Source organism: Entamoeba invadens (genome assembly GCF_000330505.1).
Source record: "Entamoeba invadens IP1 unplaced genomic scaffold scaff_1105074726711, whole genome shotgun sequence".
Taxonomy (NCBI): Eukaryota; Evosea; order Mastigamoebida; family Endamoebidae; genus Entamoeba; species Entamoeba invadens.
Window position 1 is genome coordinate 254422 of NW_004443648.1, and position 27508 is coordinate 281929.

Sequence of the window (27508 nt, forward strand, 5' to 3'; positions counted from 1 at the left end):
AAAGAAACTTGAAATTTCAAAAATGTGTGCAAAATCGTCACCTCACATTGTGATGGGGTGTTTTAAAGTCGTTTGTTTTGACGCAAGTAACATAAAAGAACTTGGAAAAAACACAGAACTTAAAAATAGAATGTTGGGGAGGATAAAGTGACTGAGGTACTAAGTAAGTATGTTGAGGTTGCTTCTGTCGATATCAGGTGCGATACCGCAAATGGAAAGTCCCTTGGTGTTGCTATAGTTACGTTGAAGAACTCAAAAGACCTTCAAAGCGTTCTGAAAGTGTTGAACGAGACTAAGGACTTGTTTCCACCGGAGATGATGAAGGAAAAGACTTTCTTCCAAGAATGGTCTCCACAACGGGAAACAGAATTGATTGTTGATTATGGTGATTTCTCACGTTCTTCTTCCAAAATTCAATACTCCTCATTACTTAAGTTTGTTGGCCTTCCTCGATTATTCAACCTCTTATGTCGTGTCATTCCAATCTCGGGGTTCATTATTTTTACTATTCAAATTACCATTTTTTTACTATATTTTATAGTTATTCCTAATCAATATTTATATAAATAGAGCACTGTTTTAATTCATCGTTTAAGTTATAATAGTAAATTGGTTTATAATTATGGAACGAACAGACTTATAAGAAGAAAAGATAGAAAGAATGAAAGTCGTGGTCGTGAGAAAGATAAGGGAAAAGATCATGATAGGGATGATGACAGAGACAGAAAAAGAAGATCTCGTTCGAAATCTCACTCCCGTTCAAGGTCTCGGTCTAAATATCACCATGAACATACCAAAGATAGGTTTGACAGAAGAGGAAACCGCGACAAAAGAAGTCGTAGCTCAAGCCGAGAAAGAAGAAGACGAAGTAACTCCAGAGAAAGGAGAAGAGATCGCAGCGATTCTCGTGGCAGACGTCGAGACACCAAAGACAAAGAGAAGAACTCGAGCCGCCCCAAGAAATGATTGAGTTTTCTGTTTTCTAGTTAAAAAATAATATCTTTATTCTATATCATTCAATAATAGAATAGTAATTAAATTATTATTCTATTATAATTCGTATTCTAATCACATATAATAGTATTATATAATAATAATAATATTATCAATTGACAGTGCAAGGGTTTATCATACTGAATAGTAAAAAAACCATAACAAAAATGCAACCAACAGCTTAGTTCTTCTTAGTAGCAGCAACCTTCTTAGCACCCTTAGCAATACCAGAGACGGCCTTAGCGATGTTCTTTTGTCTCTTAAGGATAGCAACTGCGTTGTTCTGTTGCATACCCTTAGTGAGTTTAGCAGTCTCAAGCTTCTGCTTCTTCTCGAGAGGAATAACAGCGTTCGGGTCCATAACTCTCTTAGTGCACTCGACGGCTTTGACTGGGAGTCTGAAGACTCTGTTAGCGAGTTCCATGTACTTCTTGTGATCCTTCTTGACGTTCTTCTTGAATTCCTTTTGTGCGGCAATCCAAGCCTTAGAGCAAGCCTTCAATTCCTTTCCCTTCTCAATGGTCTTGTTGGCCAAATACTCCTTCTTCAAGGCAATAACCTTAGCCTTGAGGTCTCTCACCTTCTTGTTGTGGTCGTCGAGGAACTTCTTAATGGCTTCGGCCTTCTTCTTTCTGCTCTCAGCTTCTTTAATGTCCTTCTGTGCTCTCATAGCCTTAGCTGATTTGTGCATTGGTAAGACGGTGAGTCTGGCCATATAGGATTCAAGTCGCGATTTGTTTCTGTTCACAGACTCTTGGGAGAGATTTCTTCTCTTTCTATCTACGGCAATCCCGATGGTTGGCGCCAATCTCGCGTCAATGTGTGCGGCTCTCAACTCAGCAAGAGTGAACCCTTTCCCGAGTCTCAATTTGTAGTTGTATTTCTGTCCCATGCAGTGGACGGCCGGGCGCAACATCTTGATTGGATTTGGGAAACTTTGGCGAGCCTTAGTCACACGGACTTGGTGGCGGCGGACTGCGCGGAATGGCTGTTTGAACCAGGTGTGTACTTTTGTCTCCCAGTGTGCTTTTCTGAAGTGGTTGTTCTGTAACGCCTGGTTATGTCTCATCTGATGGCAAAAATTAGATGTTGCTGTCCCCTTTTGACCTAACCCTTTTCCTCTTATTCTTCGTTTTATTGTTGATTTGTATTTCACCTATTCTTTTGGGTTTTTCATCCTTTTAGTATTTTTACTAGTTTCTCTTCATTTATTTACTATCAGTTGTGTTTTACTAGTAATGTATAGTTGTTTAATATTGTTTTCTAGTTCAATCGAAAGAAATTTGAAAATTTTATCGGTTATTCAAATAAGACCAAATTCAAATAAATAAGTTGTGTTTCTTTCCGATAAAAATCAAATGAAAATTACTTTATTCATCACTCAACTCGTTACCACTGTTGCTGTGCTTCTCTTCTTTCTCTTCACTCGAACTTTCTTCCTTCGTTTCTTCTTTCTTCTTACTCGACTTTTTGACAAACTTTTCTTTTGGCCTCTGTTTTTCTTTCTCCTCGTCTTCTTTTTTCTTTGCTCTCTCTTTCTTCACGACTTTTCCAGACTTAACAGTCCGGGATTTTTTAGTCGTCTTTCGTGGTTTTCTCTCTTTCTTTTCTTTAACAACAGACTTCTCAGTGCTCTCCTCGTCCTCTTCACCTTTTAAAACTGAAATTTCCGAACTCTTCTTCTTAGGCTCCATATTCATAAACGGATTGACTTTCTTTGGTATGGTATACCCATAGGGCAATATTGCACTGATTGTTTCATTCTTGTCTCTCAGCTCAAACAAAGCTTTTGAAACACATCCGGCATTCTCCGAAACAATGTACTTCTTCCCTTTACTACAATTGTCCAAAACCATTTCGCCAATGGAAACCGCTGCTTGGAGTTTGCTGTTAATTTTTGCAACAGTCTCTTCGTTCTCTTCTTTACCAACTTTATCTTTACTCTCCTTCACGCCAATTGCGTCTTTCGACAATTTAATGATTGAAAGCTGATTTTGTAACACAGTGATTGCGTCGTTGTGATTCTCGATTAAACACTCAATCATCGCTTCGATGACTCGGGCAGCTCCATCAAAATCGCCGTCGTCCATTGCAGAAGTGTGCGCGTAATAACTTAACATGTATTGAAACGAATACTCTGGAATTATGACAACGGCGTTCTCTGTTGTTAGTTTCTGGGCATTCATTTGGTAGAGTTTTCTCCTTGCCATTACAGCTCTGACCAAAATCGTTTTCGATAATTTCATCAGTCTGGGTTGTTGCGACATGAGTGCTGGAATGATGAAATATCGAAGTGGAAGTTGTTTTAAAATTTTATTAAGCACCTCACAGTACTTCCTGTGGTGATTAGTGTGTTTAATGAGTTGTCCACAAAATGCGAAGAAGTCGTTCTGGCTCAAAATCGCGTCGTAAATCCTCATCGACACTATTTCTAGAAGAACAGCAAGCGAAAGTCCTCTCACAAAATTTTCGTTTTCGATTAGATTGATGTTGTCGTTTTCCATTGGGTGGATAGAGAAGTTAATTAAGAAATAGACGATGTCGTCTTGAGCTGGCGCGCTCTTCACTAGTTTGCCGTTCTTGAGTAAATACGTTTTGACCAGTTTAAACACTCTCTCAACAAATTCTTTCTCTTTCACCTCTAGAATCATTTCCGGTATTATTTCGCTCATAACCAACCCAATGATCTCTTTACTTTCGCTGCGTTGTGAATACACGCCTTGGTATTGAATCACGTGTTTTATTATACAAAACGCATTCATTTCCTCTTGAAGGTGCCTTGCTTTGTCATTTGCGTTCTTCCTGTTTTTGATTGTTTCAACACCTTTCATAAACAGTTCGTCATAGTACCCTCTTTCATCGTCTTTCCACAATGAATGCAATAAAAACATGGCATCTTTCGTAATCTGCCACTCGCCAAGTAAACAATTTGATTTCAACTTCTCTTTCAACTCGTCGTCGATCAAATTCTTTGGAATGTACTTAAACCCCTCTCGCAATATTTCCATCAAATCATTTGTGTCGTCTTCTTTCAATTTGATGATTCTCTCGATATTTTCGTCAAGCACTTTCCCATAGTACTTCGCGATAATAGCAAAGCGTTCGTTCATTTGGTCATACAGTTCTTCGTCCTTGAGAATGTACTTGAAGACTTCCTTACTCAATATTTCAACAGTGAACTTGTCTACTATTTTGTTTGTGAATTCTTCGCTCTTTGTCTTCCTTTTCACATCGATCTCTCCAATTATCTTTCGCGCTGCGCGCCAATATTCATCAAATGGCAACTCATCATCGTTCATTTTCAACATGATTTTCACGGTCTTTTTACTCATCCCCTCAAGGAGTTGTTTCGCAAACTTCTTGCTTCCCTCAAACGTTGGGAAAGGCATCATTTTTGCAAACAAAATCACTAACTCGTCTTCTGTCTTCTGGTTTTTAGCCTCGTCCCAATTCTTCAACTTCTCGCAAACAATTTTTCTCTCTTCGTGGAACGCGGCGCACGTCTTCATTAAAATTTCAAATTGTGGGTTCTTCAGAACTGAAGAAAACAACACAAATCGCTTTGCTCGCAATTTTAAATACTCTTTCAGCTTCTTTTCATTCAATTCTCTGTTGTTAATGTCGCCCAACACAGTAAAACAAATGAGTCCAAGTACTCTTGTTCTGTCGTCCTCTATTCTCACATCGTCGAGCACTTCAACAAGTGCATTTGAATACCTGATGACCAATTTTTTTTGCACGTTATTTTCTCCCTCCAGAAATCTATTTAAAAAGTTTCCCACAAAGTTCTGTGCGGCGTCTCTCACAATTTCCTTCTTGTCTTTCATTCGTGTCCCGATCTCTTCCATCACTTTCGTTGGGATTTCTTTCTCTTCGTCATCGAAGAACATTTTCTCAATTTCTCGAATAGTATTTGCTCGGATCATTGGTTCAATATCAGTGAGTCTTTCAATCAACGTATCAGTATAATCAACACCATCTTCGTTCATTTCGGCTGGTGCTTTTAACACATAATTCCCAACCGCTGCTCTGATGAGTCCGCTCTTATCCTTTCCTCGTTGTGTTATTGCCATATTCAATTGAATCAATTTGGCTGGTGGTAATTGACAATTAAGAACGTAGTACGACACTATTTTAACCATTCTCAGTCGTTCCTCGTCCACTGGTATCAGTAACAATCGCTCCAAATAGTTCTCGTCATTTTCAAGAACTTGACAGTCAAATTGGACGATCTTCGCCAAAACAGTTGTGAATATGTGGACTTCCGCTATGCGTTGATTTCTCCCCTCTTTCTCGCCGTCGTCGTTCTCGTTTTCACTCTCTTCGAAATCGAAGTTCTTGACACTCTCGACTATCCCGAAGAATCCGTTTTTCAAATTATTCAATGCGTCACTGCTTATCCCAAACAACTTCTCGATCGCGTCGCCTTCTCTTTTAATTCTTCCCGAAAAGGTGGTGATGTCTTTATCGTGGAACAGTGGCGCTTCTGTGGTTGCAAAAGGGCGAAGGATCGACAGACACACCGCATTTTGTTGATCGGGGCATTCGATTAGAAGTGAATCAATCATCGGAGTAAGTAAATCAAAAGAGACTTTGGAGTCCTTTGGTGCCGAGAGAGTGGCTTCGATAAGACACTCGACAAATGTGAGGGTTGCGGTGATGTCGACGTCTATCATTAATAACAAAAACTTGGTCGCTGTCAAAAGGTCGATAAATTTGACGTGCAACTCACTCAAATCGCTTTTTGAAACCTTGACCGTTCTGGCAAAAAGATCTGGAAGACTCTTTAAATCATCTTCGGTGTGTGGCGGAACAGGCGCAGTGATACGCAAAATCTGGAGATGGCAAAGTGAAAGGTATATAAGTAAGTCATCGTTTTGAGGAATTTCCTTTAAAAGCTCAAGGCTCTTGGCAGGCAATTCACTTTTTTGTGGAAGTGCCTCGAGCTGTTCGCTCAGGGCTCTCAGCTTCTCAATCTCGGCAGACGGTAAAACACTCTTTTTCGACTTGGGCATTTTGACTTTCCAAGAAAAAAACAAAAAAGAAAAATGTTTTTTATTTTATTTATTGATTAGAATTATATTATTAGTAAACCAATATAAATAATATATTTGTTTTCTCTTTTTTACCGATTTGATCTAATATATTAAAATAGTTCGATATGTCATCTTTTGCAAATAGAACAGTTCTATAATTAAATAAAAAAACTAGCAATCAAAACCATTTGAAACTATAATACTGTTAATAAAAATAGAAAAATAATCAATTATTTCTCAAATAAACAAGAGCGTTATTTTTACAAATGAAACAGAACTATTAAGTAAAAGTAACAAAATTTGAAACAAAAAGCAATTCAAACCATAAATATGAAATGATTAGATTAAAAATTGTTGAATAGATTACATATAAAGAGGTGTTATTTGAGGGGAATTATTGAAGACTGGGCACCGTGGTCTAGTTTTTATCTGAGTTGCATAGTTTCTTAAGTCTTCTATGTTAGAGCTGTTAATATTTCTCATCGAGATATATTTTCCCGTGCAAAGCTCGTTAACATTCTCGTAGAAATATTTGAACCCTCCTTCGAGCAAGTAGACTTCTGGGAAGTTAAGTTCCGATAACCCGAGCGACTCCATTCTAATGAAATCCATTTCTTGAAGGAGATTTGCTATCTTTGGTCCCCGAGTTTTAGAGAATTCGCAATAGACAACAACAACACGGTTTTCCTCGGAGCACCAAGTGTCGAATGGCTTCATTTGTTGAGCGAGAGTTGTGTCGTTCCAGACATTAATTGAGTTAATGATATGTCCTTGTTCGTATTCAAAAGGGAATCTTGCGTCCAAAATGATAAGATTTTTGTTCTTCTCCATCAAGCTTTTAAACTGGTCTGGGGAGATAGTCTCCGTCGCCTGTTTTCTTGGTGATATTTTCGGAGAGCGTCGGGGGGTGTCTCGCGAGGACTCAAAAATACACTCAGAGCTTTTCTGGATGTTTCTTCTCATCTGAGAACCCTTTAGTTTCTCTTTGCGACGCCTATCGGGGAAAGAACTTACAACGGGACTTGTTGAAATGACAGGAGTCATACAACAGACGTCTTCAAGAGGGTTTGGAGAAAGAGAGGAACACGGGGAGTCACAATTAGAGAAACTCTGTCGTGGCGAATTTATAGGGGTGAAAGACCGGAATGGGATTTGTGAGACAAAGAATGAGTTTCCACAGAACGACGAGGTGCGTGTAAAATTCCTCAATCGCTTGATGGGTTGTGCCTCACAATTTTCCATCGAATTATATTAACGTGTTTTGGAATAGAATTCAAACACGAGATTAAGCGAATCATATTTGAGAGAACATTTGGAGGTTTTCAGAGTAAAAAAAAAGTTGTGACTCAGTGATAGGTGTTTATCATTGAACGACTGCTTTTACAAAAGTCAGTCTTATTTTTTATAGGAAAATGGCAAAATTGTGATTTGGTTGGTTGTGTTTGTGGCCTTCATTGCCAATTCTCGTTATTTTAATTATGAAAAAAATGTTTTTGGTTTCCGCTGTATTTTTTGCTTTAAACTTTTTTTTTGGATAAATAACTTCGATGTGTCTATTTTGACTTGTCACAAATTTCCCGTTTTATGAATTTTGTTCTGTGTAAAATTCCATTGTTATTTGTTGCTAATACAACAAGTTTGAAAATAATAAAAATACAAAAGTCAAATTTCTGAGTTTTGTTATAAACGCCTTTTTTATCTAATTAGTCGGGTTTCTTCCCACTAAAACTACTCATCCTGTTTTTTAAAAACACTGATATTAAAACAACTTCCCAAAACCCGTGACTATCACTATTGCATCGCTTGTCATTTCGCACTTTTTTTCTCGGTATTTCCCGTTTTTATGAAGAATAATTGACTTTTTTTAAATGGATTTTTTAATGTGCAAATTTACGTGTTTTTTGGTATTTGAACGACAACGAGATATAACAAATAATTGTAACGAGTTTTATAAAACAGTATTAAAACATGTAGAAAATTAAGTTTACTTATAATTTTCAATCTATATTTAAATAGTTAAAAAATGCGCACGACGTTGCCGATATGCAATTATGAATTGAATGGTTGTTTATTTTCATTTTATTTTCCAGTTCAACGTTTTGTGAAGAAAGTAATGAACAACTTTTTGAACAGTGGTTTCATAATTAGGGCAATATCACACATTTGTTCTGTTTTAAGTCTAATATAACGGGGTTCATATAAAATAGAATCAAATGGTAAACATTTGTCCAATTTACAAATGTTTGGAAATGAAAAAAAAATATAAATAAATATAAAAAAGGGTATTTTGTGTCTATTCTACCATTAACTTATTTATGTCATAAAAAAATGTGTTGTTAACGCAAAAATTTTATTATTTGTACCAAATGAAACCCTGGTTTCCTTATTTCTTAAACTCAAAGGATAATAGGCTATTTTTAGGTTGTTTTTAGTTTTTTGTTGGAAATTATTTTTATTTTTTCTTTTGGGTAATTGTAAAAAGATAGCTAATTTAATTATATTTTATCTAATTTTAGAAATAAAAATGATTATCTAATTATTTACTAATGTCAACTATTGTTTCAATTTAAAATATAAACTAAAATATATTAAATGATTGTATGATGTTACTATACAAATTTGTGAATGCGTAGAATTTAACTTTTTTACTAAAATGAATATTTTTTTTATTTATAAAATTTTCTCAAATTAAAAACAAAAACATATTTGTCGGTGTAAAAAAAAAATGATAATAATAAAAAACTATCAAATATATAATATAATTTGTAATTATTTGAATTGTTTACAAATCTTATAAAAAATAAATTTTTATTTAATAAATCTAAATAAAAAAAAAATTCAAAGTTAACTTTTTTATATACAAAACAAGTGTTTTTGATTAAAATTTATATAATTTGTTTAATTATAATATGTAGTAAAGTTTTAACAATTTTTTTTTTCAATTTTTTATAAATATTAAAAAGTTTGTTTGTCTGTTTGTTATTAATTATATTAATAAATTTTTTTTACTTATAATGTTTGTTTTATTATTGTAAAATAACTTATTTTGTTTTATAATAACATTATAGTTTATTTTAATTGTTTTGTAATTGTATGGTTTTTTTAATGATTGTAAAATGTGTAAAAAAAAATGAAGCTTTAAATCAATAATAAATAATTTATTATTGAAAAGCCAATAATATTTAACCAGTAAAAAAATAAATTAACCGAAAAAACCGAAACGGCAAAATTCGATGGAATATGTTGTGAGGTGTTCATGTTCACGACGAGTGTATCTAAACGAACAGTTCGATCACCTTCTTCCCGAGTCATTCACGTCTCCCGTCGAATACCGTCCTTCTTTCAGCCGTCCTTCCGATGATATAGAAAACGCAGAAATCTTGAAAACAAGGACAAAAAGAATACCAGTTCCCACACAACGCAGTAATTCTGCGAATGTGATTGGGCCTGTTTTTATTCAGAGCTCATCATTGCCAAGCCATATGCACACGCATACAGCCGTCTCACCAACGTCGAAACAAAAACAAGCAGTCGACATCACAAACACATCAGAATTCATCGCCTTCCAAAACGTATTTGAAGAACAACTCTCTGCAAAAATACCATGGTGCCCAGTTTGCCTCAAGAAAAGCCAAAGCAGTCTTAGTGAGACGTTGGTGCGGTGCTTTAAACAGAGGAAGGTAGAAACTGAAAAGCTTGAGGAGCTCCAAACGCTCAGCGAAATCATCGATTCAGAAATTCGAGCAGAGGAAGAACAACTCAAACAACTGGAGAGTGACATCCTGTTTTTGCACGAGAAGAACAGTCTGGTGGTTTACGTCTACTCGGAGCTGTGCAATGACTTGAGGCTGTTCAGAACAACTTCAAGCACACACTTTTCACAAATAGCTTGCCTTGAAAAGGTGGTGCTCAAAAGTTCTGTCGTTCCGGATTTGTCACTTCTCAATCTGCAGATTGAGAGGTTGCAGAACGATCGAAGAATTTGGGGTGATATTTTTGAAGTCAGTTGGACCGACGGAGGTGTTACGATCTGTGGTGTTAACCCCGTCGAAAGCATCAAAGCCAAAAATTACACAGAAGTCCAGGCTTCGTTTGGGATGATCATTTCATTGATCAAAAAAGTCGCGTTTTATTCTGGTGCCTTCCTCCAAAAGACTTGCATCGATGGGTTTGGGTATGGTGGATTTGTGGTCAACCACACAGACTTTTCGAACGTGAGTCGGTCGAAGTTCAAAAATGGGTTGAAGGGGGTTCTCGTTGCGTTTGAGGAAGTTTCGACGTTTTTATCCGAGACCACAAACTTCGAGCTACCATTTCCGATAACGAAAAGTGAGTACTTCCAAATATACTCGTTCACCGATACAAGTAATCTCGATCAATGGGCGGTGGCGCTGAAATTCTTTGTGTCTGACTTGGGGTACATGTTTTCATATGTGTTTTTTAATTAACTGTTTCAATTCAGCCAGGTTTTCATTTTTTTTGCTTGTGTTATAAATTGTTTCTTCTCAAAACAATGAGAAATTTGTGGTTTTGTGAATCATCACCGAATGAAGGTCGAATTGTTTAATTTTTATTATTGAAAAGATCACAAAGTATTCATGACTCATGTTTCAAAGATATCAATATCACATCAATAGTATTTATGGTTTATATATTAACACTTCTGGTATTATTTTAATAGTTGTTTGGATGATTTTGAATTATAACAATTCTTTACTAATATCATTGATACTTTATGATTATAAATTATAATCATAAAGTATCAATGATCGCCACAAATTAGTTGTTTTTGTTCCATTAAAATATTATTGTGTAACCATTAAAAATTATTTATATCTAATAAAATATACTATTATTTGTTTCAACAAAATAAACCACAAATCGCACTGATCTATTTTCCCCTCAGAAAAAGAATTTATTTTTCATGTGATTTTTATGGAAAAAAAAAGAAAAACATACCACAAAGCAACTAATCGATGAATTTGTACAGAAAAAAGAGACAAACCCGACAATAGATAACTATATGCAACCCTGCATTAAAAAAGCCGTCTAAAAATAAATCAGAGAAGGTTGAAAAATCACGGAATTCCCAAACCTCATCTTTGTTGAATATTCCCGTTATTAAGCCCCTAAATATTCTATAATTCTCTTTTTAATTACAGAACCAAATAAATTTTATACGTTTTTGTTTTTAAAATTCAAAACGAATTTCGGAATCAGGACAAAGAAAATACCATCTGTTATATATTGCTTTTTTTCTTTTTAACAATATTTTTATACAATTTATAATAATAATAATAATAATAATAATTTATTAATTATTTGATGACTTTACAAAAAACTTTTAATACAAGTGGCATTTTTAAAAATAATTTACCAACGAAAAACCCCAAAAAGAAATAGAATCTTCCAACCCACAAAAACGTATTAAAATTATAATACAGAATACCATATTTTAATTATACGATAAAAAAAAAAGAAAAAAAGAACTTTTTTTTGAGTTTGGCTGTTTCACGAATCATTAATAGTATAGTTGTAGTAACATTATAATAATATAATAGTACAACAAAGTCATGTTGTTGTTTAAAAAAATTTGCCAGGTGGACTTTAACAGAATTTTCGAACAAAAAGCGCGACATGTTTTGTGTTATTAAAAAAATTGGTGGCGGTCATGGGAAACATCGGGCTTTTTTTTCGAAATGAAGAAAGACAAACCGAAAAGAAACGGATAGAATATAAGGAAACTGAACTTTAAAAAAAAACACACGAAAAGCATGAACATAATCAACCCCATTCCAAAACGATTGTGTGTGATGAGCGATCTCGATGATTCATTGAGTTCATGTGACAGCTCCTATGGTGAAGGAAGAGCTGATACTTTCCGTCCTAATAATTTGAATTGGGATTATCCACAAAGGGGATTCTCACCGATACCAGACCAATGCAATGAAAATGTTGAAAATCAAATGGATGTGATGGACGAGTCATTCGATGAAATATTCGAGGACAACACAAATCAAATCATTAAAGGAAGTCCAGTCTATCAGGACTCTCTCTTCAACTACGAATTTTAATTGTATACTATATTTCCTTTATAGTTGTTTTTATAGTATTGTTATCATTATATATATAATAAAATATAAAATAGTTTTTTTGTTTTGACTTCAATTTATATATATTAATTTTTTAATTATTAAAATATAATATTGCATCTAGTTAAATTATAATAATTAATACTAATAAAAATTAAAACAATCTTTTTAAGAACAATACTATTACTCAAATTAATTTATTTTTTATGTTTTTTTGCAATAACATTTTTTAAATTATTAAAAAGAATTAAAACTGTTATTATAATTAAGAGATGGAGAGGGAACACATCAATCAATTGATCACATGTATATCAACACTACCAGATGATGACAAATACAAACAAATATTTTTTGCATTTGCAGAGTGTTTAAACGACTTGACCAAACCGAGTTGCTTTGACGAGAACGATAAAGTTAATACACCTCCACAACACCACAATGAAAGGGATAAAAATTGTAGTTTAAAACCTTCACTTAATGACACAAAAGGTATTCCAAAGAAAATTGAACACGAAGTACCAACAATTGAGATTAACGCATTGGACTTACTTTCAGGATCAACACCGATGATCACACACATTCATACCGTCTTAACTTTTGTTCAGTTGAAGACATACAAAGTTGTTTGTGATACAACTTCTAACACACAAAAGGATTTGGTCAATTTTTTAAAGCAAACACAGACGTCTTCATTATACTTCGAGACAGACTCGGGCCGCACTTTCTCGATATTTTTCTCAAAGCCACAAAAGAAGATACTGTTTATTACACACAACGAAAAACCTCAATGCATCTCTCCAATTGGCGATTGTGATCTGAAGTATTCCAATTCGGAAGACGTCATCATGACATTTGGAAATGATACCAATTTCCTTCGCGTTGGCACTTTAGGCAAAGCAAAGAGTTTTGCGTACTTCTTCGACAACCTCTTTCCAATGAACAATCCTTATTTTGTCAACATATCTAAGTTCAGAACAAATCGAATAGTTCTCTTCGACTTGAATTAATTTCAGTGGTATATTATTATGAAGTTAAAATGTGTTTTATTGAAACTCGTTGTATTATATAATATCATATAATACTCTTCTGTATGTCATTCATTACAAAAAAATATAAAATTAAAAGTGACTTGAATCCTCTGTTCCTTAATCCTCGTGCTTTTTCTCTGCCTTCTGCACATCACCAGTATACGTGTCGACATCCTTTCTGATATAATAAAGCACATACGCACTCTTCGAGACTATAGATGCCTCTCCTATTTTGGAAGTCGATGAATCGTTGAAATCATACCAGTCTTTCCCAACACGCGCAGAAGCAACATAGTGTCCGCCCCCAAGGGAACCAGAGTGATTGCTGACGGCATACAAGTTGTAGATTGGGGGTGTCTTTGGATCATACTTTTTCACGTATTGTGTTAAGTCAAGGTCATAAATTGGGAAGTCGACAAGTGTTGAGATCTTGTCTCTAACACTTCCGCCAACACTCCCAAACCGCTTCAAATGAATAACTAATATCTCGTTAGTGCTCCATATATCCATCTTTTTCTTGCATGTTTGGTGTGTCTTACAAGTTGAGCAGTAGACAGTATTGTCTCCTGTTAAGTGTTCTTCTTCTTCAAACAACTCGAAACATTCATATAAGGTGACTGGATCCGTTTCTTCTGTGTTGTAGTATGAGGAATATGGTTGAATGATGTATCTGTACCCTTCTTTGGCAATATTCACAGCTTGGACAATACCACTAGAAACAGCCTTGTATTCAAACGCATTAATATACTTCTCTTCTTTCTTTTGGATCTGTTCTTCTTCTTTTTTTGATACTTCTTTCTTCTCATCATCTTTCTCGGCATTCTTAGCAGCGTCTGCGTTGGTCATGTTGTTGTTGGAAGATTCTTTCTCCTTATTGTTGTTGCTAACAACAACTTCTTTTGTTTCGTTGTTCTCTGTTTTGGCATTCGAAATAGTTTCTGTGTTTTTTGTTCCAGTTGGAGGAGTGGTATCACCTTTCTTTTCATCTTTCTTCTCTTCCTTCTTTTCGTTGGTTTCAGTTCTGTTGTAATAAGAGTATGAACTCACCTTGTAATCATCTTTGAACAACACAACAAGTGCCTTATCTACTTCTTCAAGACTCTTTTTCTTATCAAAAACGACTGGCATTCTGAAGTCTCGATACGACGAGTAATTCACTTTAGTATCATACACGACAAATTCCTCACACTTGTCCTGTTTTTCTACAATCCCATACTCACACCCAATTTGAATCGGAGTGTCTTTATCCACAACACCTTTCACTTCATTTCCATATCCAAGTTCAACAACAATAAAGTCTTTTGGGTCTTGTGTGAACGATGCACTCTTCAGTCCTTCCTCAACTATTTGTTCAAACGTCTTTCCCTTGACTGAAACTTTCGCCTTCTTCGAGTGCCTGAATTCTTTGTCATACACGTTGAATGATACGGTCGACATTTTGTTTGGTAATTGCAAACTGATGAACACATATGGATCAAATCTCAAATTGACGTGTTTACAGACATCACACACAACATTCGACTTAAACTGCCCGGCAAAGAGTGTTGTGATGATCGAGTCGTTTCTCATCTTGTATCTCTTCCACTCTTCTTGTGCCCAAACTTCATCCCCTTCGCCATTGTAATCCGGAATTTCAACATAGGGTTTCTTCTTCACTTTATTGAGATCTTCGTGTATCCCATCAACCAAGAACGACAGTAACTCTTGTGAGTCTTGTTGCTGATACCCACTGAACTGTGGCGCAAATTCTCCAATCGCACTTTTGAACTCTCTTGGAGACAAAACCGAGTACCCACCCCAGTACTTGTCCAAAAGCACTTTCCACGCATTCACGAGCTTTCCTCCAGTCCCAAGAGGGTTGTCTGTATTAATATCATCACTCCAATTTGCGGTGTTGAAAAATTCGTTGAGTGGCATTGTATGGAGTAGACACTGCAATGCGCTATTCATGAAACATGTATTTCCCAAATTGCGAAGACCACACACACCCTTTGTTCCGTCCTTTGTCTTCTCGTCATCGTAGTAGTTTCTGTAACTTGATGAAGTGTACTTATTATAATTGGACGAGGTGTATTTGTTATAATCTGTAGCAGTACAACTCGAACTATAAGCTGAAAGAGATGGTGCGGCATCTTCGACACCGTGTGACGGGTATAAATCGGTTTCAGGCTCTGGATCCGGGAATGTCGGTTTAGCCTTTTCTTCGATCACCGCAGTTAGAGTGTGAGTATTTCCAATAATACTTTTGACTGTTTTGTTGGTGTCGACCACTTTGTCGCCGTCAGTCACGACAACGTCGTAGTTCTCGAAGATGATTTCTGCTTTGAACAGTTTCTTCAGCTTCTTGATAGTGGTTTGAAGTGACACACAGGTGAACAACTTGACTTTGCGTTCTTCTTCACGTTGAGTCCCGTCGAGAGCTTTCACCGTCAATTTCAAAATGACTTCGTCCTTCTCTGTGTATCGCGCAAATGAGTTTTGGAGCTTTTCAATGTAAACAACAGGAAGTGCTGGGAATCGAGTGTTTGGTCTGACGTACAAGTAAATTTTCTTCATGAAGTCAAAGTTCTTCTTTGAGAGTAAAACATAGTCTACACCTTCTTTGTAGTCATCTTTGATATGATCGGAGTCGTCGATTAACCCAGTCGAGTCGTCGATATCGGGTAATTTCATTTCGTCTTCCATGTGACTTCTCTCTGTAATAGATATCTTGTCTAAATAGTTCCCCGCACACTTTTGAACTTGATCGGAAAATTGTTTGGGGACGGCGCGGAACTTCTCGATGTGATTTGGCGTCAGTTCTTTGCGGTAGTCTTGTGGAAACTTCTCGCACTTCTTTGCGTGGAAAATAGCAGTCATGAAATCGTTTTCTTGGACCATGGTCGTTTCATTGAATTGGTTTGGGTCCTTAGTTGGCAACATACACCTTTGAGGTTTTACAGTTCAAGATAATAACTTAAGAGGTTCGGTGAGTCTTTTTAAATTGTGTTATTTTTCTTTTTGTATGCTGTTCTTTTTGTTGCAAATAATCTTGTTATTTTTTTGAATTTTTGAACTATTTTTATGGTTTTTATTTAGTATTATGCAGAATTTAAATTTACACCCAACGCATTTTTGGATCATCTCAATTAATCATCAATAAATTTTAGTTTTTTGCATTTATCAAGTAATGAGGTTTATTAATTTTTTTTTATAATTTATTAAATTTAAAATTAACTGCTTTTATTATAATAATATAATAAAAATACCTATTAAAAATTATAATTTTTATGAAAACAACATCTGAAATATATAAAAAAATACAATAAGATAACAATTTCTGCTCAAATATTTATTTTAACTATTTATTAATTGAAATTACTTAAAAATTATTATTACTTGTATAATTGATGATTAATAAATAAATTAAAAAATAATAATACATTTATAAATAGACTTTTGTTATAAACAACAATAAAAAAATAATACTTCAAAATGTTATTAATTGAAAGAAAAAACGAAGAAATAAAAAAAAAACAATAAAACCAAAAGTGATGAATGAGATTGAGATGGATGAACTTGCAACAGATAATTCTTTATCTGTTGGACCAAAAGACGTACCTCTCAATTCAAATCCGACGACAGTCGAGTCTCATTCCGTATTAACGCCACCTGTAAATAAAAAGCACAATTGGTATAAACGACTTGCCTCTACGGCAGTGTTTGTTATCCTTCTTTTTAGTTATCTCTTTTGTTACATCTCGTTAGAAGACGTTGAAGAGATGGAAGTGTTTAAGAAGGGTATAGTAGGTGGGTTTGTCCTCATTCTATTGATTATTATGTTCTTCACCTTTCAAGCCATTTTACTCTTACCAACCATCCAACGACTTATTCACCGGATTCCTTATTTGGACCGTGTTATGGCGTTCTTTTACAAGAATTACAATCACCAAACCTTTGTATTCAAATTGCCGAACTTGGACAAAATGATCGAGCGAATCCACAACGATCCCCCTGTCGAAAAGGTCAATCGGACTCCGATTAATACGATCATCCACTCGTACAGATCATTTATTAAAACACACACAACAACTATCAAAATATTCACCGTGACACTCTCGATCGTGGCAATTTGTTTTTCCCTCGCGCTCATATATCTTGTCGTACAACAAACAGAAACATTTAGAAATGCTTACATACAAACATTCATCATATCCGCTTTGATCATTTCGTACGTTCTAATTTGCTTAATTGTGCAGATCAAAATTGTCGAAATTATCGTTATCGTGTTACATTCACTATTTTACGTGTTTTACAAACGAATCGTCGTCGCCCCATCAATCTTTATTGCGTTATCTATGCTCTCCGTCTCGACGGCTTTGTTCCTTTCAAAAGTCCCAACAACATCAACAACAGTTTTGGAATGGTTCCACACAGCAATTTATTCGTCGACGTTTGCAGTGACCATGCTACTCTTTACATTGTTTGTGGTGGGATTTGTGTTGTTTCAAAGTCGATTCAAATGTTCTGACTTTGGGAAAGTTATGCGGAAGTATTTGCGCTCGATATTTATCACGCATTGGTGCGCAACGTTGACATACACGACATTCTTATTACTGTTTTTGATCAGTGCGGCCAGCTCTTGGTGTTTAACTGTTATGACCTTCAGTAAACTGAACGTCCCAAATTCATTCAACTCCATCGAAAACACTAACACAATTAATATCGAAAATGTGCCAGTTATAACAAGACCACTCTCACAAATCACTTTTGGCTGTGGAATTGACAATTACTACCGAGCTGAATACACTAAACCGACTATTCTAACACCAACAATGGACTTTTCAAACTATTTGCAGTTGTCAGTTACATCACAAGATTACTACCACATCACAAGTTCACATATTCCAATGAATGGCGTTATTTTGTTCCCTTCAGATATTTTGGAAGAGAAGAATAAGACGAAACAATACCGCGTTGTTGCTATATTACCCGAGCATTTGGGCAATTTGGTGAGTGGCGATATTGGATATCGATATCTCCAGGAAACCTTTGCGCAAAACGATTTGATTGCGATTTCAATCGACTCGACATTTTTCGATAAAGACGCCAGTGGTAACTGGATTGTTGTTAAAAACAGCAACGCAACACAACGCGAGAGATACATAGAAGTAAGGAGTTTACTTGCACTCAACACACTCAATTACTTAGAAACAGAACTGAACAAGTATTTCAATGTTACCATTTGGGTCGAAAAATTTGGGCTGTTTGGTGATAGAACGGGCGGGAGTGTTGGGATCAAAATGGTGGAGACGCTCAAAGACAACGTCGCATATCCTTTGTTATACAAAAATGCGATTCAAAAGAACTTACAAGTGGTTTCATTCAGTGGCCTTTCAATACAAGAAATTATCAACAAAACGTTATTCAGTGACATCTGTTCATATTTTATCGAAGTTGTGCCTTCAATTCCAGCATATCCAAAACCATTTTTGGTGAGTTACAGTCACTTCCCAGAACAGGATATAAATCTCCACAATGAGACCACTGAAAGTAGCGAAAACATTTTAAAAAATGAAGTGACTTTGTTATATACAGGGGCTTTGATAATCCAACGTGGGAATGCAAACAACTATAATAGCGAATATGTCGAGGAGGACAGTGGCATTTTAATCGACAAAATATTCCCTTCTACACAGCACTATATGGAAAAAGAGGAGTTGCAATACACAGTTTCTCTCTTTGTGGGGAGCCACTTCATTTGCAATTTGAACGAGCGGTGTTTCAATTATCAAATGTTAAGAGACTTTAAAATAGCAGACGAAGTGCTTCCAACGACGTCGGCGTATTTCAACACGTACAAAAGTAACAAAGACATTTTACTCGACTCGAATGGAACACTTTTCCACAACGTCACATCGTCCACAAATGCGGAATTCGTTGGGTTGTTTTACCAAAATGCGTACCAACAATTACATCGAAACATGAAGTGCCAAACTCTGTGTAAGTACACTTTAACTTTAGGAAACAAAATAAGCGCCTTAGGACTGAAATTCGACTTTTTCCAAAACAACGCATCTTCAGAATTTAACAACTACTTGTATATCAGGTATAACACAGACACTATTGTTGAGCTTTCAAAGTTTAAGTACGTTGGCATTCCTCAAGACGATGAGAGCACGGCCAAATTCAAGTTGGGGAAATTGCACTTTTTGCAGACGTTTGAGTTCGACGTTTTTGAAAATGAAACGAGTGTTTACATCGACGAGATAACGTTAGTATTTGTTGGGGAGGTCTTGCTTGACAACGTCGCTATTTACAACTAGCCGCCAGCCTTTGAAAGACATTTGTTATTAATTTAATTCTTTATTAATAAAATAATAGTTCATGGAAATTAACAAACTTCTAATTTGTTATTAAAAAATGTTATTCGAAGGGTTAGAATATAAAGAAGACTGAAAAAAGTCTTTCTAGAGATGGCGGAGAGTTGTAAGTATTTAAAAGAAATGTCGTACGCTCTTGTGAACGATCCGGATAACAAGGAGAGTATAGTAGAAAACACATTAAAAGGGATTGAAGGTGATGAAGTCTTGTTATTGACGCACCCAAGAGGGTCACTGTTGTTTGAGAAATTTATACCCTATTTTACTAAAGACCAAATCAATGCACTTTTTGGGAACATTCGCGAGAAACTGATAGAGATAATAGTCGACTCATACGCTTCACGTGTTTTAGAGGACTTGTACAAACACTATGAGGTCTTACTTCCAAGTATTGCGCACGACGAAATAACGAAGGTGTTGGGAATAGTGACCGACCCATTTCTGGAAAAGGACGTGAACCTCTCGCAAATTTTCGAAGCGTCCACGGGGGCACATGCATTTGCGGCGTTACTCCGCATGATCAGACCGTACTCTTCAGATGTCAAAAACTTCATCAATAAAGTGACTGATTGTGTGTTACCGGAAGGCAGTAAAGAAATTGCGGTTGAAGAGATTCCAATAGCGATTGAGTTAATGAAGATACCTGAATCGAGGATTCGAAGCGTCTTACTCCCAGTAATAGCGAATAAGGTACCAATAACTGATAAGGACTGGTCGATATTGGTCGAAGGTGCATTGACTGTAATGGACCAAGCGACGTTACAGACGTTTGGAGAGAAGCAAATCACTGAGGAGAATGTAGTCGACCCCGTTGGGAATCATGTTGTACAAAAGTATTTAGAAATATCGGAGAACCCTAAAAAGGCGTTACAAGTGTGTTACAAATGTATCGCAGAAATAGTGAAAAATAGGTATCACATGTTATTAGTCCAAATGCTGAAAGCGTCACAGAAGTGTGATAAAACTGTACGACAAGAGTTGGTTGAGAGAATAGAAGGGGAGATCTGTGGGAGAGGAAATGTGTTTGAAGAAGGCCGGAAAGAGTGGATGAAGAACCAGAAGAATTTTATCGACTATGGCTTCTCCGTGGTCTTTCAAGAAATTTTTGTGACACCGTGTAAAGCTTCACAGAGTGTCGTACAGAAATTCACCGATTTAAAAATAGAAACCATGTTGAAATATTTCTGCGATCCGATGGGGAGTCGATTAAGTGAGGCTTATATCTCCGTATTACCGAGAAATACCGTCGGTGAATTATTGAAGACTTTATCGGGGAGGTTGAGAGAAATCGCCTGTAACAAAAGTGGGTCGCATATCGTGGATAAGATATTTGAGAAGTGTGACATTAAAGACAAAGAGGCGATGGTCAAAGAATATATGGTGGACTACTCTGTGATGGAAAAGGATTTCTTTGGACGAAAGGTACTTATTAATGCAAAAGTAACGGATTATAGGACAGATGCGTCGAAGTGGAAGTCTCGAATTAATGTTAAGGAAAAGTTTAAGAAGGAATTTTCTAAGTGATTGTTGTGGTAAAGTTCATCGAATATTATTAATTATATTCTATTATTAATATACTATTAGTAAAAGTTGCTAATAGAAATTACTCAAATTCACGAACTTGGGAACAAAAGATACGTGTTTTGGAGTTTCAATGAGAAAACACAAACTCAAACTATTCGATAATAATAAAAGGTGTGTCGCTTTATGGTGGTGAACACGCGACATCATCGTCACCACTTTTTAACATGTGTTTCAAAATATCTTCTCCAAGTGAACTATTCTATGTGTCATTTTTCATGTTAATTTCATATATTGTAAATATGTGTGAACAAACATCTTTGGGTATTTGTTGTGGCTTTGTAATAGCTATTGGGATCTCACACTTTTCATCGTCGAAGTCGCGCTCCTCTGCGGTCCCCGGAGTGGCACCTTTTGGCATCTCGATGTTTATCTTTTTAAAGAAAGAAGACTTAATATCGGAGTAGCTCTCTTTTGACGAGTCGTTTAAGTATTCTCCTTCGTATAACTCGTTAGATTTGTCCATTGCTTTTGCCAACGGTAGATATCTTTTTATTCTTTTTCTTCTTGTTAAAAAACCTACTCTGGCACTCCCTTTTTCCCTCTTTTTTTAATCATTTTCGTATCTGTTGAAATTCATTAAAAAATCTTATAACCTTTTTATTTTAAAAACTATTTTTTTGAAGTTTCTTCATTAGATCATTTAAAATTGAGTGAATGATTCACAAATTATAGTCACTGAAACTATTAAGTAGCTACGTTATGAACTACGAGTTAATCACAATATCAAGTAAATACTAATTCAGTTTTTTAATTAACAACTTAATTATTTTAACTACATTCAAAGTTTTTTATACACAATAATTGGATAGTATACAAGTAAAAGAGTTATAAATAGTGTTAAAAAGATTGTTTTTAACGGTTAATTTGTAAAATGTTTTATATAACATTTTCAAAAAACTTCTACAAAAAAATTTCTCTGAACCTTTTTTCTTTATTATTAAATAATAGTATAAAACTAATTAAATACTCAAACAATATTAAATAGTAAATTTAATTAAAAGTAGTCTATTACAAACATGAAAAAATGTTTTAAAAATGTTTTAAAAATGTTTTAAAAAATGTTTTTCAAATAAAGACGAATTAACTTGTGTCATACATTTTACGAACAAAGTTGTTCCACGAAGCAACTGGAATTTTTTTGGTCCTAAAGTCCGACAAAAGTTCTTTAGAATCAACTTCCAGTACATTTCCCGTTAAGTGCGAGTAGAGTGCAATTAAGGAATTGACATAGACAGTTTGCTCTTCGACTCCAGCCAACATGAGGTGCGAATAATTTGGGACATCTTCAAATTGATTATGAGGGAAGTTGATCAATTCGGTTTGTGTTGCTTCGAGTTGGCTATTTGCAATGTTCACATCGCCTTGAAGGTTCTTTACTTTGGTTTTCAAAACACTGATTTCCTTTTCAAGTACACAGATCGCACCTTTGCGTTTTTCGATTGTTGTCATTACCACTGATAACTCCGCCTCGTTTTGAGTCACTTCATCTCCAAGCGTCTTATTCTCCTTTTCGATTGTTTCGAGTGACTTTTTGGCAGAACCCAACTGGACAGACAAGTAGTCGGACGTGTTCTGAAGAGAAGATTGAATTTGGGAATTCTCGGTCTCCATTTTCGTCAAGTCGCTGCTTATCCCATCAAACACCTCTTTTTGTTTTAAAGTGACTTGGCGCTGTTTCATAGTTATTGTATTGAAAGAATCAAAAAGTAATTCAAGTTGACGCTCTTGACTCTCGATCGCCGATTTGAATCGAAAGAGCTTTGCAGAGAACTCAGTGTTTTCGTTCGTTGATTGGTCACAGCGCTCGGAAAGGCCATTTTTTGTTAAAGATGAGTCAACAACGCAGGGGAATAATGTCGAAAGGTCAGAGAGCTCTTTGTCACACGCAGACTCCTCTTCGACAAGTCGGGCAAGCTCCGCTTCAAGTTCGTCAGTCTTCGACATTTCTCAAATATAAAAACATTTTTTTAGTTTATCTCAAAATGTTTTTCAAATTGCGAAAAAGCAAAAAAATTTAAAAAATCTGGACATTGTTTTTTTTAACATTTGAAAAAAAATGTTTAATCAAAACGAAAGTGTGATCGAAACGAATAATTCGAAATGTGAAAAGACACGATCTTTACAACTCAAAGATGGAACCAACTCAGGAAGTTCAAAAAGTGCTTACTGAGTGCGTCAATAAGACTATCGACTTCGACCAATATTTAAAATGCTTCGAGCAGTCGTTGGTTCGACCAAGTGGAGACATCTCAGATCAGTCATTGATGGAGAAAGTTCAACACGTTGCAGATCTCGTGACTGGAGAGAAGTTGTTGCGCCTCAACGAATTAGTCCAAATTTTCAACTCACAGGCAGAAGTGCTTTATCTGTATTACACAAGTTATTATACTCAACTTGTCTCACTTCTTGATTCGCAGTCCCAAAAAAGGATAGTGACACAAGACGAACGAAGTTATAAAATATCATGTCTTCGAGCTCTTTTTGGAAATATTTATTCACACCTAAAACTCATGTTTGGCTCAAATGTTTCGAGTTTGGCGCCTCGGGAACGCAAAATCCCCACTTTTTTATCCCCCCAAATATCTGTTCATTCCATCACTTCTCAATCTCAACCATTGTCAAAAATCACTTGCAAAAATTCTCTTGTATTGTCATCGACAAAGCCAACAAAACCAATTTTCAAGATTGACAAGATAAAAACTCAAAGTCCTAAAACCCAAAAAATCAAACCTCTTCTTGACTGGTTTGTCCTTCACTCAAATCATCCATATCCAACTGAAGAACAAAAAGAACGTCTTGGGTCCGAGTGTGGGATGTCTCCCAAACAGGTTGGTACTTGGTTCTCGAACAAAAGAAACAGAAACAAGAACCAAAACTAATAAATTATTTGTATAGTTATTTTTATTATATATTTTAGATCAATTATAACTATAAATATAATTATTTAATTATTATATTGAATTATACAGATTAAACTATAAAATAACAAAAATAAACTATATTGCGCCTAATCTTTTTTTTCGTTCTTTGAAAAATTGAAAAAAAAGTGTTTTTTCTTTTCGGTTGGTTGTTCTGACTTTGTAGGAGATTTAGAAATGTTTTTTGGGGAATCTTCTCTGTGAATAGTTGACATTTGTATTTCGCTATTTGCTCGTTTGAACCAACTTCTTGGATTAATCAAGTGTTTTACTTCTCGTTCCGCCTTCTCTGTTTCAGATTTTTTCTTTTTGTCAAGTTTTTTTTCTTTCATTAAAATCTTTGCTCGTTCTCGTTCCACTTTTTCCTCCATGATTGACAACTTGACTTTTCGACTCACTTCGTCTGAGCGATTTCGTGGCGAAGATATCAACGAACTTGGCAACGACTTGACTTTTTCCGTACTTTCAATTTTGATTCGAAATCTTGAATTTACCAGTTGGCATGTCTTTGCGTCAAAGTGTCTTGGCACAGAATTTTGTTTTTCTTTAAGTTTTTCTATTTTTTTGAAAGTCCAGTCGCCAATCACCCCGTCGAGGAGTGGCGGGGTGATTCCCTCTATTTTGTTGAATTTTGACAAGATGTTAATTACAAAACCCTTTTTTAAAGCGCCTTGAAAATATAAAAAGTACTTTTGATAGTTAAAATGAGTATTTGACAACTCACAAAATGGTTCTGAGATTTCGTCTGGGACTGTTTGCACGAATTTTGTGTTTTCACAAAACGGCAATTTCCGTTTTGGAATCGTATAATTAGTCATATCACATCCCACTATAAAAGGATGTGTAATAGCTTGGTCTGGTGTCATTCTTTCTTTTGGGTCAAATGTCAAACATCTTTTTAAAAAGTCAAGTAAAGCGTTTTGTGTTTCTGCACCGAAAAATTGTTCGCCACTCGTTTTATTCTTCAAAACTAAATCTTCCAATTTTTCGTATTTAAAATATTCTTGATCTTGGGGAAGAGTAGTGTTATTATCTTTCTCATATTCTTGAATAGTTTTGAAACGAAATGTATTATTTTCTTTAATAAAATACTTTAAAGTTTTAGTACCTTTTTCTAACATAGTGTCTGGTATTGGACCTAATGTGGAAACCATTCTACGTAACAAGCTATATTCGCTCTTTGTTGAAAAAAGTGGAACGCCAAAGTAAAACACGGCCGTTAAACATCCAAGACTCCACATATCTATTGCACATGAATATGGTATACCTAATGCCACCTCGGGTGATCTATAATACCGCGATTGAATGTATTGATAAAACGTGTGATTCTCAAAACATGCACTTCCAAAATCAATGAGCTTGACTGTAGAAGAATGGTTCACTATTAACACGTTTTCAGGTTTGATGTCACAATGAATGATGTTACCACGAGAGAGTATTTCTAACGAATTAATGATTTGTTTTAAGAATTTCCGGATGATCTGAATTTTGAAGCCATGGTTACTGTTTCGATATAATAACTCACATAAGTCGATACTAGATAGTCATTTCAATGTTATAATATATGTATTAATAATAAATAATATAATATAATACTATTCAAGAATAATTGGATATTATATATATGTTAAGTTATAATAACAAACCCAAGAAATTCAGTCACTATACAGATATGATTATAAAACATAAAGTAATCGATCATTTGAAGAATGTTGGACCTTTCAGATGATTCAAGATATTCATTCACCTTTGTGTTACTCCATTCTACTTCTCTTAGTCGTCTAAACTATAATATACTATATTATTATTATTAACATTAATAAAATATAAAAAGTTATATGTATTCTATTATTTATTATAAATAATCTATAAAATAAAACAAACAATTTGTAAGACGGTAGTCTCAATAAGAGACTGTTTAAAGTACGATGGTATGCTTTTTAATACTTTAACGGCAACATATTGGTTTGTGTTTAAATCAACACACTTCACAACTTGCCCAAAATTCCCTTTACCGAGCAATTGGACTATTTTATATCTACTCAGTGTAATACCATCAAACGAGAATTGCGGTCCTTCTAAAGATGTTGCAGTGCCCAACACCTCGTCGACATGAATGATTAAGTCGAAAGCTTCATTGTCTCTATAATTGTTTTGAGTTGCTTCTTTTGGGGTTGTAATGATTTGTGAAGAAGTATACTTACACCTCTTAAGAACATTGTTGTAACACATCGTCGCATTTTTAGTCTTATTTTCTATTCGGTCGGTGAATGTGTTGTTTTGAATGGTTGGACTAAAACAACTCATCCACTGCTTTTATCCCTTTCAGATTAGTTAATAGTATTGTTTTTAACTATATATACCAATAACATTTTTTTGTTCCTTTCCATATTAAAAACTATTGATGTTTTATAATTAATAAACTTTTTTAAAAGTATTGTTGTTTTGTGAATTATTTCTGTGTCGATCTTTTTACTATAATTAACCATTCAAAGAGTTAAACATTAATATAATTTAAAAAAAGAACAATCAAAGTAGCTTTGAAAAAGTTTTTTGTATTATTAAAAAAACATTTTTTATTACATATATAAAACATTATTATTGTATTTTTAAATTATTGATTCTTTAAAAATAATTATTTTTGAACTTCCCAAAAACTATTAAAATTAATTTGGAAAATAACTTTTATTTTTTTTTAAATAATAAAAACAATAGTAAAATTATAATTTTTTTTACTTAAACTACTTTAGTAACAGAGTATAGTATAACAAATAGTTCATTTAATCTGGTTCTATATAAGCTTCCTCTTCTTTTGCTGTGTCGTTCCTCTTTTCCTTTACTTCTTTTTGTTCTTCGTCATCAAATTGGATGAAGTGTTCTTCCTCTTTTTGATCGACTTTTGCTTCCTCTAGAATTTCTTCTTTCACAGTATGAACGACGTCTTGGCTCACAATGTTTTCTTTTTCAGTCTTATCACTTTCTTTACATCCGTCTACCAATTTTTTAATAAGAGTCTCTTGCACAACAAGTCTTTCATTTAAAGACTTCACTGTGTCTTTCAGAGTTTTTACTTTATGTTCCTGTTTTTTCAATTTCTTTTTCAATTCTTCGATTTCGGTGTCTTTCTCTGTTTTAGTCTCCAATTGTTTTTCCAATGGTTTTTGGCCTAATTTCTCGACTGGTTTCTCTTTCTTGTTGCCCAAACTCTTTCTGCTTTCTGTCTTGTCCTTCTTCTCTTTTTTAGCAAAAGTAAATGAAAGTTTTCGTTCGACTTTTTCTCCTTTACTTTCTCCCTTCTCCTTCTTCTCTTTTTTCTCTTTCTTTTCAGTCTTCTCTTTCATATCCTTTTGTTCTACTTTTTCCGTCTTGACGACTTGTGACGGGGTTCCTCTAGGACTCAAACTTAAATTCGCTATCTCGACTTTACGTTTCACCATTTCAGTGCTATCCTTGGCTTCTTCAGATGGTTTTTGCTTAAATAAAGTGAGTCGACGG

General features: G+C 34.9%; 13 protein-coding genes across 13 annotated transcripts; 6 read left to right on the top strand and 7 right to left on the bottom strand.

Moving 5' to 3' along the window:
• Positions 1 to 22: 22 nt before the first annotated feature.
• On the top strand, positions 23 to 970 carry EIN_053530 (hypothetical protein; the record flags this gene model as incomplete). Its single annotated transcript, XM_004259831.1, has 3 exons — positions 23 to 70; positions 130 to 434; positions 661 to 970. The coding sequence occupies 3 exons, from the start codon at positions 23 to 25 to the stop codon at positions 968 to 970; spliced, it is 663 nt and encodes a 220-aa protein (XP_004259879.1).
• A 204-nt stretch (positions 971 to 1174) lies between these two features.
• On the bottom strand, positions 1175 to 2062 carry EIN_053540 (60S ribosomal protein L13-1, putative; the record flags this gene model as incomplete). Its single annotated transcript, XM_004259832.1, has 1 exon — positions 1175 to 2062. One exon carries the CDS (start codon positions 2060 to 2062, stop codon positions 1175 to 1177), a length of 888 nt encoding a protein of 295 aa, XP_004259880.1.
• A 301-nt stretch (positions 2063 to 2363) lies between these two features.
• On the bottom strand, positions 2364 to 6008 carry EIN_053550 (hypothetical protein; the record flags this gene model as incomplete). Its single annotated transcript, XM_004259833.1, has 1 exon — positions 2364 to 6008. The coding sequence occupies one exon, from the start codon at positions 6006 to 6008 to the stop codon at positions 2364 to 2366; it is 3645 nt and encodes a 1214-aa protein (XP_004259881.1).
• Positions 6009 to 6392: 384 nt separating this feature from the next.
• EIN_053560 (dual specificity phosphatase ibp1, putative) lies at positions 6393 to 6992 on the bottom strand (the record flags this gene model as incomplete). The annotated part of the gene is made up of 1 exon (XM_004259834.1): positions 6393 to 6992. The coding sequence occupies one exon, from the start codon at positions 6990 to 6992 to the stop codon at positions 6393 to 6395; it is 600 nt and encodes a 199-aa protein (XP_004259882.1).
• Positions 6993 to 9511: 2519 nt separating this feature from the next.
• EIN_053570 (hypothetical protein) lies at positions 9512 to 10477 on the top strand (the record flags this gene model as incomplete). Its single annotated transcript, XM_004259835.1, has 1 exon — positions 9512 to 10477. The coding sequence occupies one exon, from the start codon at positions 9512 to 9514 to the stop codon at positions 10475 to 10477; it is 966 nt and encodes a 321-aa protein (XP_004259883.1).
• Positions 10478 to 12393: 1916 nt separating this feature from the next.
• EIN_053580 (hypothetical protein) lies at positions 12394 to 13128 on the top strand (the record flags this gene model as incomplete). The annotated part of the gene is made up of 1 exon (XM_004259836.1): positions 12394 to 13128. One exon carries the CDS (start codon positions 12394 to 12396, stop codon positions 13126 to 13128), a length of 735 nt encoding a protein of 244 aa, XP_004259884.1.
• A 138-nt stretch (positions 13129 to 13266) lies between these two features.
• Positions 13267 to 16071, bottom strand: EIN_053590 (ubiquitin carboxyl-terminal hydrolase, putative; the record flags this gene model as incomplete). Its single annotated transcript, XM_004259837.1, has 1 exon — positions 13267 to 16071. One exon carries the CDS (start codon positions 16069 to 16071, stop codon positions 13267 to 13269), a length of 2805 nt encoding a protein of 934 aa, XP_004259885.1.
• Positions 16072 to 16682: 611 nt separating this feature from the next.
• EIN_053600 (hypothetical protein) lies at positions 16683 to 19454 on the top strand (the record flags this gene model as incomplete). Its single annotated transcript, XM_004259838.1, has 1 exon — positions 16683 to 19454. The coding sequence occupies one exon, from the start codon at positions 16683 to 16685 to the stop codon at positions 19452 to 19454; it is 2772 nt and encodes a 923-aa protein (XP_004259886.1).
• A 150-nt stretch (positions 19455 to 19604) lies between these two features.
• On the top strand, positions 19605 to 21035 carry EIN_053610 (hypothetical protein; the record flags this gene model as incomplete). Its single annotated transcript, XM_004259839.1, has 1 exon — positions 19605 to 21035. One exon carries the CDS (start codon positions 19605 to 19607, stop codon positions 21033 to 21035), a length of 1431 nt encoding a protein of 476 aa, XP_004259887.1.
• A 1140-nt stretch (positions 21036 to 22175) lies between these two features.
• EIN_053620 (hypothetical protein) lies at positions 22176 to 23039 on the bottom strand (the record flags this gene model as incomplete). Its single annotated transcript, XM_004259840.1, has 1 exon — positions 22176 to 23039. The coding sequence occupies one exon, from the start codon at positions 23037 to 23039 to the stop codon at positions 22176 to 22178; it is 864 nt and encodes a 287-aa protein (XP_004259888.1).
• Positions 23040 to 23227: 188 nt separating this feature from the next.
• EIN_053630 (homeobox protein knotted-1, putative) lies at positions 23228 to 23974 on the top strand (the record flags this gene model as incomplete). Its single annotated transcript, XM_004259841.1, has 1 exon — positions 23228 to 23974. The coding sequence occupies one exon, from the start codon at positions 23228 to 23230 to the stop codon at positions 23972 to 23974; it is 747 nt and encodes a 248-aa protein (XP_004259889.1).
• Positions 23975 to 24102: 128 nt separating this feature from the next.
• Positions 24103 to 26320, bottom strand: EIN_053640 (serine/threonine protein kinase ppk15, putative; the record flags this gene model as incomplete). Its single annotated transcript, XM_004259842.1, has 3 exons — positions 24103 to 25549; positions 25660 to 25760; positions 25898 to 26320. 3 exons carry the CDS (start codon positions 26318 to 26320, stop codon positions 24103 to 24105), a joined length of 1971 nt encoding a protein of 656 aa, XP_004259890.1.
• Positions 26321 to 26793: 473 nt separating this feature from the next.
• EIN_053650 (hypothetical protein) lies at positions 26794 to 27450 on the bottom strand (the record flags this gene model as incomplete). Its single annotated transcript, XM_004259843.1, has 1 exon — positions 26794 to 27450. The coding sequence occupies one exon, from the start codon at positions 27448 to 27450 to the stop codon at positions 26794 to 26796; it is 657 nt and encodes a 218-aa protein (XP_004259891.1).
• Between the last annotated feature and the right edge of the window lie 58 nt (positions 27451 to 27508).